This window comes from Cololabis saira, chromosome 11 (genome assembly GCF_033807715.1).
Source record: "Cololabis saira isolate AMF1-May2022 chromosome 11, fColSai1.1, whole genome shotgun sequence".
Lineage (NCBI taxonomy): Eukaryota > Metazoa > Chordata > Actinopteri > Beloniformes > Belonidae > Cololabis > Cololabis saira.
The window spans coordinates 14165221-14181281 of NC_084597.1; the positions used below are offsets into that span (position 1 = coordinate 14165221).

A 16061-nucleotide genomic window follows, 5' to 3' on the forward strand; every position below is an offset into this window, starting at 1 on the left:
AAAAAAATCCCCAAAAAATTAACACGCCCGAAAAAACGCCCTTTTCCCTTTTCTTATTATTTTTATTCCGCACACTTTTTTCGTCCGTTAATACAGCCCGAACCGCAACGTGCACCCATGCATGGCATACATCGTTGGATCCATCGTGCCTCGATGGGCATTACTTTTCTCAATAATAGGGGTTATTGTGGCAACGCTAGATGCCAAAAAGCAAAAAAAAGGCGAAAATTCGGACGCTTATTGCTCGGTCGAACTTTATCGTAGAGACATCGTTAAAACTTTCAAACACTCGGCCCGATTGGCAATAAAGGACCGTACAACCTCATTCTTCCAATTATTACAGTTTTTGTGATATTGACCTTTCATTTCATTTATTTTTTTCCGTTTGATTTTGGACGCTTGTTGCTAGGCAACAGGTCATCGTAGAGAATTCGTACAAATGTTTCCCAACTCGGCACGCTGTGGACTTCAATATATTCAAATTTCATGAAGCTGCGATTTAAGGAAATTTTATGTCAAAATCCATGCCAAGTGGCCCCATTAATTCGGATGGGGTTTTTTACTATGGTGACAAAAAAAACCTATCCGTTAATGTAGCCTGAACCGGAATGTGTACCCAAGCATGGCATACATCGTTAGATGCGTCTCCATCGTGCCTTGATGGGCATTACTTTTCTCAGTCAAAAGTGTTACCGTGGTAACGCTAGATGCCAAAAAGCAAAAAAAAAAGGCGAAAATTCGGACGCTTATTGCTCGGCGAATTTTATCGTAGAGACATTGTTCAAGCTTTCAAACACTCGGCCAGATTGGCACTAACGGACCGTACAACCTCATTATGCCAATTATTACAGTTTTTGAGAACTTTACCTTTAATTTTTTTTTTAATTTCCATTTGATTTTGGACGCTTGTTGCTAGGCAACAGGTCATCGTAGAGACATCGTACAAATGTTTCCCAACTTGGCACGCTGTGGACTTCAATATATTCAAATTTCATGAAGCTGCGATTTAAGGAAATTTTATGTCAAAATCCATGCCAAATGGCCCTATTCATTCGGATGAGTTTTTTTACTATGGTGAAAAAAAAACCTATCCGTTAACGTAGCCTGAACCGGAACGTTCACCCAAACATCGTTAGATGCGTCTCCATCGTGCCTCAATGGACATTACTTTTCTCAGTCAAAAGCGTTACCGTGGGGACGCTAGATGCCAAAGAGCGCGTCCCATTAATAACTATTGGGAGCACAGGAATGAATGAAATGCAACCGAAAACACCTCAAACTGACATAGAACCACCCTAAACACAACCACTACAGCCCCAAGCCAACGCAGCAAGAGGGGTCGAATGGACAGTAGGGCATGCCCATATCAAAATTTCCTGAAATTTTCTAGTTGAACTTTGGATTTCACAAATAGCACTGCTTACCTGCAACAATCAGACAGTTGAAGTTAGCATGGTATTCGCAAAGGCCCAAAATAACTAACATGGGTCCCACCTAGTGGCTCAACTTTATACATCTTACATAATAAAATGTGAGAATGCAATTACTATTAAATAATACTTGGTTTCACTCATTTACTTTACTAATGCGCTGAAACCAATGCTGTTTGCTTTATTTGCACCTTTAAGAGGTAATAATTATGATAATGCAGCTGTTTTCTCACAATATGAGCCATTAATACATTATGAGCTGTTATTACATTATGAGCGGCGCCAGTAAGGCTCATAATGTAATAAGTTATTACATTATTACATTATGCGCAAAGCCGTTATTATGTTATGCGCTCATGATTTTATTACATTATGAGCCGATTTTTACATTATGAACTTTTATTACATTTAAGTTATTACATTATGAGCCGTTATTACATTATGAGTTGCTACATCCCTACATGTCTGGAGGTTAAGCAGCTTTTATGGCATGGTCAAAGATCCTCTGTTACCCCTGTTTTTTTCGCTTACTCACTCACTCTGTCCTTGTTCAAGTGTGTTATACTTCCATAGTGATATGCAGTCGCTGCAAAAGATGACTACAAAGGTACAAAGGTACTTTGTGTGTCTGGGACGAAAGACGGTTAGAGCTAGACAACATTTCCTAACAGTAATCCCATGAATCTTCAAATGAAACTGAAAGTGATACTCTAAAGGTCTTTCAGGTAGGATGTAGTGGGAGCTGAGCTCTGCTCTGGAACCTTTTTATTTCTGTGTTACGTGGTGTATGAACATCTCAGTGGTGCAACAAGCTGACTGTAGCACAAAAACTCACATGTTGTTCCTGATCCCTGCACTCAAACTTATGAAATGTCCAACTTTTGTGCAGCCCATTGTGATAACATCTTGATACTCCCAATTGTAGATATCCTGACAGAACAACAGAGCGGAAGCCGGTTTTGGCAAAGTCTTTATTTTCTGAACTATCCATTACAGATTTAAAGACATATTATGAAAAAAATCTACAACATCTTGGGTTGAACAAGTGTCCTTAAAAAGTATGAGATTTTTTTCTGTTTTCACAGTAAAATAGTTTTCAAAAGATCAGCTAACCCAGCAGTGCGAAACCTCTGCACTTTTGTGAGCCTCAGACTGTTCTTCTTAAAGCGACACTACGTAACTTTTCCACCTTAATATCATATTTCCAGAGTCAATGTGATGGTACATCAACTTCCAACAGGTTTAATGACACCTCTGGCATGGTCTGAGGGGGTCAGTATCGCCTTCACTGGCACTATGTAACTTTGAGGAGCATGGTAGGAACCCTGCCACACTAAAAAACTACAAATCGTTACGACTTTGACTGCTTTACGGCATACGTCACTTCCCCCTCCTTCCCGATTCGCAGTCGAGACGAAAATGGGCGGGGCGTGGAGCGCAGCTCCGCAGAACCTGTTGCTGCGTTGCTGCTGCAGCAGCTCCACATAACAGACGTGGGGAAAAGATCCTAATGGTTTAACTTTTCACCGGTTTCCTGCTCGGAGGCAGAACCACGCAGGCCAAGTATCTGATATAACAGAGTAAAAGAGTGAAAGAGTCGTCGGCTCGCTTTGGATCGCGGCTGTAACGACCAAACACACAGTAAAGCCCGATTTATGGTTCTGCGTTAAATCGACGCAGAGCCTACGGCGTAGGGTACGTGGCGACGCGCAACGTACGGTGCGTGTCGCCGCGTACCCTACGCCGTAGGCTCTGCGTCGATTTAACGCAGAACCATAAATCAGCCTTAAACCACAAACACTGACACAGACCGGGTCGGGTCAAAACACGGGTTTTATTCCCCACTTCGCCAGCTAAACCCAGTTGCTGGCCAGCTCTCTGCGGTGCAATTAACCCCAATCTTCAGATAAAACTAGTTTGTTGAGGAAAAAATATTAACTCTTATTTGTAGCTGCAGAGGAAAAAAATAATCTCACGAGGAAAACAAAAATAATCACGCCTCGGAGATTCTTCACCATAATATGGCAGTCAAAAAAAAAGAAAAGAGAAGTAAGAGGGATACAAAACATGTACTGTATGTTGTACTATTATACAAATTTATTGAAACACATGGGTCTTCAGTAGGGATATGGATCCAGACCGTTAATAATCATTATTTTCTCCATATACCGCTCCCTGGCTTCCTTGTTTAAGGTATCCCGGTAAATTCCAGTTCCTTTCCAGCAGTTTAACATCTTTTTTTTGCGTTCTTTCTGTTCACTTGGTGAAACAGAAAAGCGTCCCGTGTTCTCTCATCAAAACAAATGCAGCGACGGGACAGGAGTTTTCCGGCCGTACGCGCTGGTGCTCATGGGAAACGTAGTGTTCTTTCTGGTAAAACACTACCGATTTTGTCCACAAGATGCCGCCAAACTCAGAAAAGCTGAAAGTTACGTTGTGCTGCTTTAAGCATGGTTTATTCTTGTGTGTAGCAGCTACCATGGACTGTAAAAACCAATGGACACAGCATTAGCTCAGGTTACCTATAGGTTACTGCAGAGCGGTTTTGAAGCCCATCTTTCTTTTCCCTCAGTGAAGCCATGTTGCCTGTGAAGCTGACGGATTATTCACACCGTATGTCAATCAAAGTTAGCTTTGGCTAGAAGCTCATTCAGTGGATCCCCGCCCAAAACTCTCCAGAAATGCTGGCAGAAGTTTACAGCAGAATATACTGTTTAACATGTTGGCAGTGAAATCAAAAATTACTGTCGCATTTAGCCAACACTGTGTTCATACAAATGATTGGTCCGATTACTGAGCATGGTAGCATGATGATTTTATGGATGAGGAAGTGCTGGAGATTAATTGCTCCTTATCAATACGCCAGAGCTTTTTTTGATTACAACAGATATCCATCCCTGCAATTTGAAATACAAGCTAACATCTACTAATCCGTTCATGGAAAGTTTTGTGGTCACTTAGCAACTGGCACCCAACAGACGCAATTTGCGCCAAAGCTCCATTCTCTTCTGTGCTGCAGCCAACCCCCACAGCCAGCACAGCTCACACTGCATTCAATCTGAATGTGATGCCTTGAGAGAAAACACACCCCAGATCCCCGATCCTGCACCGCAGTAAATAACTGAGTGATACATATCGTACATACATTTCGTGCTGCATTAGTGGGCAACGCTGAATGTCACTTGGGACCACAATTTATCCACAGGCTCCACATGAGCTAAAGGGCTGAAATGGTTATATTAGTGTAGTCTCTAAGAGCATGGATAGAGATAACAGAGGCAGGACATAAAATAGCTCTTCATTGATTGTATTCCCCCTAAAAAAAACAAGAATTCTTTTGAACCTGTAAAATGTATATGAGTGCACCATCTCAGTACCTGGTGGATGAAATCCCTAGATTTCCATTTACGTTGGTGTTATGGGAGTAATTGATCCAACTAAATTGTGCTGCAATTTCTTTTGCATGGTAAATGAAGAAGTGCAAGGTAGTTTTTGAAGGTGTATTATAAGTTTGAGGATAAATCTACCAAATAAAGCTATAATGGGTTCATTTACTTACTTAAATTACCTTCTGCAGGAACAACTACTGTATATTGAAGAGGTAAGAGCAAAGCTGTTGTCATTGTTTAGTTATGAACAGTGACAACTTAGGCCGATGATTTCTTATCTTAGATGGATATCACATGTTTTATTATCTACTGTATTTCGTAATATTTAATCTCTTAATGGAGGACTAAAGCAACAAGAAAAAAAAATGCACCAGGTCTTAGGAGTATAAAGGAGACTTTCAGAAAGTTTTAATGAACAAGAACACACACTGAAAACCTGTCTTCCAACTTGACAGGATATCGACTGGGAAGACACAAGCTCGGGCCATACTGAGATTCAACGGCTTCTTTAATAATTTCATTTCCATCTTTAGAGGCTAAGCTCAGCACATTCAGAGATAAATGTGATGCACTGATACAGCCATGATAGCATCTGTTGCTTCACTCTGCCAAGACAGAGCCAGGCATCTTTTAATGATATCTTCCTTCTAGGAGTCCTAAGATCATTTAACTTTCATTTATTCCCTGCATGAGGTAAACTCAGCCCTGCTGAGGCGACAAACATAAAACATTCAAAAGATGGAATATGTGCTGGATTTCCTCTGTGATGAAATGCAGACTAATTGCAAAGGATATTTGTAGGTTTCTATCGTTAATGTTTAATGACTCATGAATCGTGCCCATGGACCACAATTTTTAGTGTTATCATTAGTTGATGCATGCACATTAGTGGGCATTCATCAGCATATATGGCAATATCAGAGGGGATCGAAGTTACGGAAGCCAGACAGAAACAGAAAACATTTAGAAAACAAAACAAAAAAAAGGGTTGAAAGATGCAGTCATAGCCTGACCTGTTTGAGTCACCATGTTAACCTAACACAGCTGCTCCTGTCCACTCAGACTGAGACTAAACACCCCACTAGTACTGTACATTTATTGACTGTCTACTCAGTGAGCTGAGAGTTTTGTGTATAAGAGAGACAAAACAAAAAAGATGGGCAGATTTATCTTAAAATTGTGCAATACGTTCACATCTTAAAACTAATTCTTATTCACTCACAGAGGAGAATGCTTAAAATGTGAGCCAATAATCTGGCTTTCAAAGCACTTTACGAACTGTGGCAGACTTTTATCTCTATTTTACATCAGAGGCAGGATGTTGCTTTTCATTGACGGCACTGAATGAGAACCAGCTGCAGACATCAATGCGTGCTGATAGAATTTGTGTATGTGTCTGTCTTTCGCACCAAATCTTTGTGGGAAAAACCTGACCCCAATTTCTTACCAATAAACCAGCATTTTCTAGGGGGGGGGGGTCCCCCTTCCCCCGCTCTTCCTCATTATGTTTTGTTTACTCCACATGAAGCAGCTCAACTCGAGCGTTTCCCTCTCCCCTTCCACAGAACCACACTGACCTGGCTGCAATGTGTGTCCCTGCATCCTGCTGCTGTGTTTATCATCCCAGCATTTGCCTATATTCCCTTCAGAGAGAGCTTGTTTTGTTTGGACAGGCGGGGGAAAACAGTCATGATGACGGCACCCCCCACTAGCAGCCCAGATGGGCCTGGGGCTTTCATATGTGCTGAAGAGATGTCACACATACATACTTTAGGGTTATTCAGTGACGTGACATTATGTGTTACGAAAACGCAATCATCCATTGAGGGATAGAGGGTTAAGACAGAAACACAAAAGGCACTGGGTACAGCAAAACACATGCTCAGTAGGAGCAAAGGTCAATTTAGTCTGGGGGAGACACACATATTTGTGCTAGGATTTTCTGAAGAATAACAAACCTTCCAGACAAGGCAGAGCTTAGCCTTGTAGCAGCGATGTAAGCTCTTTTCAGGAAAAGAACTAGCTGGAGAATATAAACAACCAAGCCTCAAAACACAGCCAGACACATTTGGAAATCAATACACTCCTTTTGATGTAAACACTTCCTGCTTTAAAACCATGTGGTATAAGTTTTTGTCTGTGGTAAGAGATGTGGCATTTTCAACTTCATGTCAAAATTTTGTTCCTGTGTCTTGGTCCTTTGATGTAGTTTATTTATTTATTTATTTTCATTTTTTGACAGTGAACACCCCCACTCCCTCTGCAGAGGAGGAGAGGTTTACGCAGAATCAGCCATTCCTGACACACACACACACACACACACACACACGCACACGCACACGCACACACGCACACGCACACTGTTTATACACAGAGGACATAATTACAGGGATTCCAAACCTTATTCAATATTGTTCAGTAGTTCCCAAACAGCAGGGGTTCAAATTGATCATATAACATCACCTACAGAGAGCTGTCACTCCACTCCACAGAACTGTTCAACATTGTGAACTCGATTGCTCAAGTTTTACAAATACAACGTTTGATGGCTCTCCCACAACCATGGGCATGACAACTATTACTCTGGTTTATAGTCACTGATGTGAAAGACTGACAAAGTCATAGAGGGGAGGCCTGCTTCAAGTTAATGAGGTGGATCTACAGCACAAGCTATGAAATCAGGGGGGCACTTAGTATTGCTCACGTGATTTTTTTTTTTAAATAAATAATACAGTGTAAACAGTTTCACGTCGTGCCTTCATCAGAAGTCGTATTAGTCAAAGACCAACTACAACCACTTGATTCTTAAAACCTTTTACTGAAAAAAATTAAAATACCACCAACCTTTATACTTTTATACTCAGGATAATAACCATCAATAGTAACACTTCTGTGAGCGCCATCACATCAGCGGGAGAAAATCATATTTATCTAATTTTAAGATGCATAATATGTTTAAAACAGATTTGGCAAAATTTGGGAAATAAACATGTTTGCCGTCAGTCTCGCACTTTGATAAAAAGCGTAACCATTATTCTAGTGCCTGCTAGTTTTGCTTAGCATAGTCACTGCTGCACCTAGCCCAAGTGGGAGACTTAAACACAACTCCAGAATGTTCCAATTACATGTCTTCTGCATTCACTGCTTGTAAGAACAACTATCCTAAATAAGATGCAGCGATCGTGCCCAGGTAGCCCAACGGTGCAGTTGTAACCTCCTTTAACAGTGCTGGTAAGTATGGCCAACTTTGTTAGTGTGCATTTAACGATCCAGAGCCATATCTTTCCGAACCAGCATACACTGAGGAAAAACTACAGGTTTTGGAAGCTGATTGTAAACTGTTTACTGGCTTTCTGCTGATAGACTTCACTGACTCATTCATCTAGCTCATTGCACGTTACCGGAAAACAGTAGCACTGCAGGATATTGATGCACTTTGGTAGCAGTGCTTCTCCAAAATATAGTACCTAATATGTATCTATTTATACGATGGCATGATATTTCATAGTTATTTCTAAGGTTTGTGACTTGTACAAGTCACAAATATACTTCCAGCGATGATGCTAAGCTAGGCTAGCACAGGCTTTATCATTCTGGGTTATTGGATGCACAGAGAAGAGAGTGGTATTTACCCTCTTTGCAAACTCTGGGGTTGACAGTAAATAAGCAATGTTGTATTCTATTAAATGTTAAAATTTAAATCTCAGACAACTATGCTAACATTTGAAAAGTCCCCCAGAGTAAGTAATATGAAACCATATGGTTCCTGTATAATTTCAGTGGTCCCTGTATGTGAACTATAGATCTCCAGATTTAAATGTTTTTGGTTTTATAGTTTCCAATTAAGAAGGAAAAAAAGACCTTTTAAAAATTAGCCTTATAATATTGCTGATTATCTTTTCAATTTCTGTTTTTCCAGGTGTTTTGTCAGTTTTTCGAGGGGGGGGGGGTTCTTTTTCTTTAATTTCCCCCTTCACTCCATGGTTGAATTTACTGATGCAAACAAAACTGAAATATTTTCTAACCCATGTCACTTGTTTAGCAACAAATGTTCTTTCCTTTAAAACCACTTCCGCTTGCATTACCTCTACAATTGGCTCATTTTAACCCACCCTTTTTTTTCCAAGTTTACTTTTGGTGGTTTATTTTGGTTTTAGAACACCCAATCCTATTGACATGGTCAAACCCATGACCCAACCCTGTTATGTATAAAACACTCATGACGGGGTTCATCCATATTTGACTCAATACTTCAAAATACTTCAAATCAGTTTATTTTTAACACAGCAAGATGGGCACCAGGAAGGAAGGAAGGAAGGTCTTGTTTTGTTTATGGTAATGAAGAAAATAAAAGTATCGCTGACTTAACTTTTATTAAAAAAAAACAACAACTTCTAATTCAAAATACCAATGTTTTAAAAAGTATAAATGTTTGTAGGAGTTTGGTCACGGTTTTAGGTTTCTATTTGGTGCATCGTGTTTTATTTTTCAGTTTTATCTGCTCCCATGCACCTGTGTTGGTCTGAAACCAGTCTTTATGGGGTTTCCTTCCTGTGTCCGTCCACACCTGTGTTCAATCAGATGATTATAATTCTGCCTCCTGTTGACCTCTAAGTTTTCAGGTCATCTTTGAACTTTTCAGTCCATACTCTGTTATTCCTGATGTCTCTGGTTTAGATTTTTCTCCCTTTATGTTTTTCAGGTTTTCTTTTACTTTGTTATGTTTTCATATAATCTCTATTTTTCCTTTCTTTCGCCTGCTCATTGCCTACCTTTGTTTGAAATACTCACCATCTGCTCCTGTATGGCCTGTTGGCCCTGTTTTAGGGTCATTCCATTTCTTCACACTTTGTTATAGTAGACAAGAAAATCTGACCATGAATCATGAATAATTCCATTCAGTGTTTTAGGCTTCAATCCTGACAGTGAGGTCTGGTTCTCATTTTGCTTCAGGGTTAAAACCACTGTGAACCCAGGGCAGATTACTCTACCTTGTAGACTCTTTTTGAAAGTATTTGATGTTATTGGCCTGTGAGTTACCAAGCGGATTAATCTCTTGCTTTCAACTGGTGTTTTTCCCAGTTAATTTAAACATGCTTTTGTGGAACCTCTCCTTTAACCTCATGCAGTGGGCCCTCGGGCCGATTTGACCTAATTTACATAACTAGGTCATTTACACAGTTCATATGTTAAGTGAGATACTCATGCGATATACCTTTGGAAAGCTAAGACTCTTGTGATTCCATTCATATAAACCATTTCAGGATATAATCAAAGCAGCTGGTACATATCGACACCACAAACAAACAAACAAAGATTTGTGCAAATGATGCAACTCACCTATTCATCTTCATAGAAATCATATGTTGAAAAATATTCCCACAAAAACGGTCTTGTTACATTCAGGAAGGTTCAGTATATCCAATCCAGTACAGTATTTAGTCCAAAATACATCATTATAACTGTAAATAGCCACAAACAGCCGCTGCATCATTAGAAATTAGCCGCTCCATTTACCACATTTCCAAATTTAATTCACTGTAATTCTTGTTTTCGGGGCTTTCCTATAGAAATTATTTTCTCAAGATGGAGTCGGGGTCGTGTCCTATTGATTGACACCGATTTGGACCAATCAGACCATTCCTCTGGCCGTCCACAGCCATCAACAGCCAATGACCGTCTGTGTTGGAAATAGGCTCATGCCCCCTTTTTGTCATGAAAAAAATGAGCCAATTGCAGCCAATCATGCTGATGACAGGCACATTCTATAGCCAATGAGATCCTGAATACAACGACGTATGACACCACGGGGTCTGTATAAAAACCCGCAGCATGAGCGCTGAGCGCAGTCTGAAAACTTTCAGTGAGCAAAACTGAGCGTCTCCCAATGGCCATTTTTGGAAACGCCTAGACATAGTCTGACAAAAACAAGTGTAAAATACTAATTTTCTGTGCTATTTTTATCAAATTTGATTTTGCACTAGATAAGGCTTCAGGCTTTGGTCCCATTGTGTTTTCCAGCTAATAAGTAACAGATTCACTCATCTGCAGACATCTGATTACGAAAATAATTTCTGGCTGAAATAAAAACCTTCTATTTCAGTGTGTTCAAAGTTAGATTATTCAATTATAGTAGCAGTTACAATGATTCTGACAGTTGGAGAAAAAACTTCAGAGTGTTACCTTTCAAAAGAGACCAGAACCATCCATGTACTTTAAACGGTTCAAGAATAGCTTTCAATTTACTTTAGGTACGCCTTGGATAGGCGTTTTTGGCAACTTTTACAAGTGTGGGAAGAGGTTAAAAAACAAATCTGGATCCAGCAGATCCCAAAAATGTACGGTCAATTGAAAAAATTTAATTTCTCTCCAAAATTTTAGAGAAGGTGGTCTGACAGGTGGTCTATGAACAACTGGTTTCCCCCTTTAGAGAAGTTTGATGTTTTTGACATTTTTAAGTCTGGTTTCCGAAAGCATCATTCTACTGAAACAGCTCTTATGTCTGCAGTCTCTGGGAATTGCACTGTCCTACTCTTCTTAGATCTGTGTTCAGTATTTGATACTGTTGATCATCAGCTCTTGTTAATAAGACTGTGTGACCTGGTCAAAATGTCAGGTCCTGTTCTAGCGTGGTTTGCTTCTTACTTATAAGGTTGAGTTTTAGTGTCCTTGCAAACCAGATACAGTCTGAAAACGCATACTTGCTGTGCGGAATACCCGAGGGCTTCGTTTTGGGCCCGGTTTTGTTCCTTCTTTTTGTTCTTCCCTTAGGAAAGTGAATCCAGGAATATGAAAGTGTCTCTTAGGGCTGGGCGATATGACCTCAAATCAATATCACGATAAATTAGGCAGTTTTACCTCGATAACAACAAATGTACGATAACCCTTAGCCGTCAACAAAAAATTTCTATTTTCAGATTGGCTAATTGGTCGAAAACTCGAGACAGCTGCTCTGAGTTGAGAGCTCGGCGCGTATTAGCGTTCATTACAGTTCTCAAATATAATCAATGGTGGCATGTCGGTTTACAAGAATCTTTTTGCCCAGAAGAAAAAAGAGCGACAGCTACCCATAACTATCTTCTTCTCTCGAAAAAACAAACCTGCATCACGGGCTTTAGAAGACAAAGACGTTACAGAGCGGAGTCAGGATGCAGCGGCACCGTCAGAAGAGGAGTGACATACGCGCATTTTCTTCCGTTCAAATCCAATTACTCGGGTCGCGGTGGGGCGGTGCTGATCTCTGCAATTTGAAGCCTTGTATAATAATTGTAAAAAAAAATAAAGGTTACTACTTCACAGATTTTACCTATCACAGGTTCTTTTTGGAACGTAACCCCCTCGAAAAACTAGGGATTACTGTACGAGTTCTCTTAAGGTAATTTTTGATCTTTTCACAGTTGTTTTACTGTAAGGTGAGGCCAAGTTAGTGCTCAGAACCGTTGTTGGTTTTGCAGGTAAATCTGACTTTTTTTTTTTACATTTATTTTGAATGGTACCTGACCATGGAAGGGAGGCTGCCATAAGCTTCTATTGATTCCTCAACCAAGACACAGCCAAGGTGGAGCTATGTTTTTCAGTGCTATTTTGTTGTCTGTGAATTTGTTTGTTTGCTTGCTTGACTGTCTGGTGGAAAGACTGGGTAAATACTGCCAGGACAAATTTCATGACATGTGGTGGAGATACGGAAGTCACCCAGAAGAATAAATGTTTAAATTAACTTTCAAATTCAAACTATTTTCTTGGAACTGATCAAACAAGGATTGCTCCTTGAATGTCCATCCATCCATCCATCCATCCATCCATCCATCCATCCATCCATTATCTATACCCGCTTTATCCCTGGTATGGTCACAGGGGTCTGCTCCTTGGTTCAAATAAAGTGCCTGTGAAATAATAGACACGGAGGAACCGCAGATTAAATAGAGTGCTGATTCTGTTTTCCTTAATAGTTCCAGTCTTTTTACACAAATTTTAAATGCACTTAATACTTAATATATAAAAGAAATAACTTAAATTATATCTGTGCGTGTGGTGGTGGTGATGTATGTGTATATGTTCTTTTTAATGTTTTTGTTTTACCACAATTAAGTGAGAGTGGGTTGAGTTATTGTCTGATACTAGCCCATTTGCATAGCGTGGTTATCAGCTAGTAATGTTACTGGCTCAAGATAGTTTATTTATTTATATTTACCAGATTTACCTTCAGTTAATAAACTATTATTGCATATCATTGAACTGAATATCATTTTTGATCACACAGGGGCAGTGTACGAGCGCTCAGCTCAAACATGAAAGTTCACTATAAGCACATCTCTAATTGGGAAGAAAACGGTATTACAAGATGTGTAAACCCATCTTCACTGTTTTGCACAGTATTATCAGTGGCTCTTTTATCACAGCAGTTTTTTATGCCCCCATGTGCTCAAAAAGTGCCTTTAAAGTAAATAAGTACATGACTGAGACAATCTTTTAAAAAAAAAAGAAGAAAAAATAGCTATCCATCCTTAAAATAAATCTTTCACGTAACTATGGCTAAAAATAACCCAGCCAAACATCCCAAAGCATAATTGTACACTTATTTCACATATTTTAAGATCATCGTATACATTAATGCCAAATTCTTATCTTTATGCATTGTTACAGCCTAAACCCTTATGTAATCCATAGCTGAACCAGATAATTTATACCCCTCCTTTTATGTTTTCTGAGTTGCTAAATATGTTTCTTGTTTAAACTAATGCATCCCAGACAAGTTGTTACTTAAACAGAGAAATTATATATCAACATAGAAAACAGATGTTATCTCCAACAAGACTAAAATTAGCCAAGGATCCATTGTTTTGAGTTTTTTTCACAACTGCGGTGAGAATTTTCCTTAAACGGGATAGGAAATTTAACGTAATTTCAAGTGGCCCTGAACTTGGTTGACCACGTCTATGGTTGTGGAAGCTTAATAACATTCACTTCCCTTACAAGTATTCCCTCTGACTTCCAAAATCAATTTATGGAAATGCCTGGCTGCCATTGCTTTGTCACACTCCTCTTACTATCACCATATTTCAGTCAGACTCAGAAGGAAATTTTAAAATTTAACATGATGCAGAGGAGTCAAACCAGTAATAATTTGCCGCAAAAGTGTTGGAAGCACGTTATATTGGTTGCATATATAGTAGTTGATTCGTAAACAAATTTTGGCCCAAATCCATATCAAGTCTCGTTTAGTACTTTGCTGTTTTATGTTCTGCTCTGCTCCAAATCATATAAAAACAAAACCAAAATCATACTTTTGACTGCAATTTGTTGACTTTTGCAACTAAAAATGGCCAGTTCTGGACTGTCATTTAGTTTCTGTCAATCTTCAGATGCCTTCCTTGTGGTCTAAGTTCACATGCATGCCTTTGTGACAAATACTCCAAGTCTTACTCACATATAAAAACTAAAGTGCACTTTCCAATTGAGTCTAGACTGAATAATGCAAATCATGTGTACTTCAAAGCATCTGTTTTAAATTTACATCCCCTTTCCCTCATGGAATTGCATGACATAAAACATTGCATCAGGATACTTGCTGCAAAGAAGAGGAAAAAATTAAATTTATGACGTATTATACTCTGCTTGTGTGAGGAAAATTAACATGGTTTTGCTCTGAGATTCCATCTGCAGACTCCAGATTTTCTTCCATGAACACAACATTTGCAATACACTTAAAAAGCACTCAAGCACTTTCACTCGAATTGGGCATTCCACTCAACTTTACTGACCAGAGCTGAGCTCTAACACTCTTGATTTAGATTGCCTTGTCTGACCACAAGCAATGCAGCCTGAGGAGGGTCTCACCTAAGAATTCGGGAGTCAAATTGAAAGCAGATTGTGTTGCTGCTCTTACCAAGGTGAAGGGTGAGGTTGACAGAACTGGGGTACTGGATGCCAAAGTACATGGACTGACTCTGCCACCACGTGGGTTCCTCGTTCCTGTGGAAGTCTGTGAGAAGGCTGGGATTGTGGCTCAGGTCTGAATTCAAGGCGTCACAGTAGTGGCATGAGCGAGTTGACCCAGTCTGCATGCAGTAGTCCTCAGGTGGGGAACCACACACATTTGATGCCACCACAGTTCGATTGAAGGCAACATTCTCAAACTTGGGCATGCAACGACTGGGATCTCCCTCCTCATTGTAGCAGGAGTCCATTGCAGCCCACACAGGAAGGTGGAAGTGCAGATGATGAAAAAGTACAAGGGCCACTGCAAAGTTCACACTAAATGATGTATCCATCGTTATAATACCATTTACTCTTCACGCTCAAACTTTCACCTTCATTCAATGAAGCTTGAAGATGCAAACTCATAAGGACCCAAAGGTTGTATGAAAAAAAGATCAAATCCAGCAGCAGAAAATTAGTCCAGTCCAAAAGCTTCTTTGTCTACTCCCTCTGCTCTGTCTCTGCTGGGTCTCCAACATATGTTCCCCCTCTGTGGAGTGGAATGAAGTTTATGCAGGAACTCCTCACTTTAGGGTGGGGGCTGGAGGTTCAAAACACCCTTTAAACTTCTCCATCTGGTGGTCAAAATAAACACTACACCACTATTACCTACAACTGTTGTGCAGACAAAAGTTTAAAAAAAAAAGATTGAATCTCCACAGAAAGCACATTTTGTCACAAATCCTTTCAAATATTACAAGAAGTTGGATCATTATACCTCTAGACTTTGAGATAGTGTGTTACAAAGTGCCTGTATTTACCACTTACAGGATCACAAGATCTTAAGCATTAAAAATACACTGGGTATTTGGGCCCACAGCAAGATATACTTGTAAATACTGAATGAAATGACTCAGAGTGGAAGAGTAGACATGCTTAAACTGTCTGGAATATTTCATCAGACATGGATTATCTCCAAAGTAGTGTTACTTAGGAGACTTCTGTGACATGAATGTCGAATTTATTTATGAAAATAGACGTGAAAGTGCATCATTGCCTTTCAGCGACCACTACTTAAGACATTGCCATCACAAACGGGAGAAGTACTTTGAATATTCCTTGAAATCAAACTAGCTGGGGTTCTTCTTTATCTATTCATCATTCTGTAACATTTTTAAGGAATTCTAGTTGGAGAAGCTATGCGACAGTAACCAATATTCAAAGAAAACATCAGAAAAACTTGTATCAGAGGGACAAACGTTAAAATCTGTCTAGATACCTATGAATGGAATGGACTGGTGCGTTTGTTGCCTAGCAGAAATCC

At 39.6% G+C, this 16061-nt stretch overlaps 1 protein-coding gene across 1 annotated transcript in view; it reads right to left on the reverse strand.

The window, feature by feature from the left end:
• The window catches only part of lamc3 (laminin, gamma 3), a 265101-nt gene extending 249849 nt beyond the window's left edge, over positions 1-15252 (reverse strand). The window contains exon 1 of the mRNA XM_061733782.1: positions 14706-15252. Within this exon, the coding sequence (XP_061589766.1) occupies positions 14706-15090 (385 nt within the window). The 5' untranslated portion in view covers positions 15091-15252. The remainder of the gene's footprint in view (positions 1-14705) is intronic.
• Between the last annotated feature and the right edge of the window lie 809 nt (positions 15253-16061).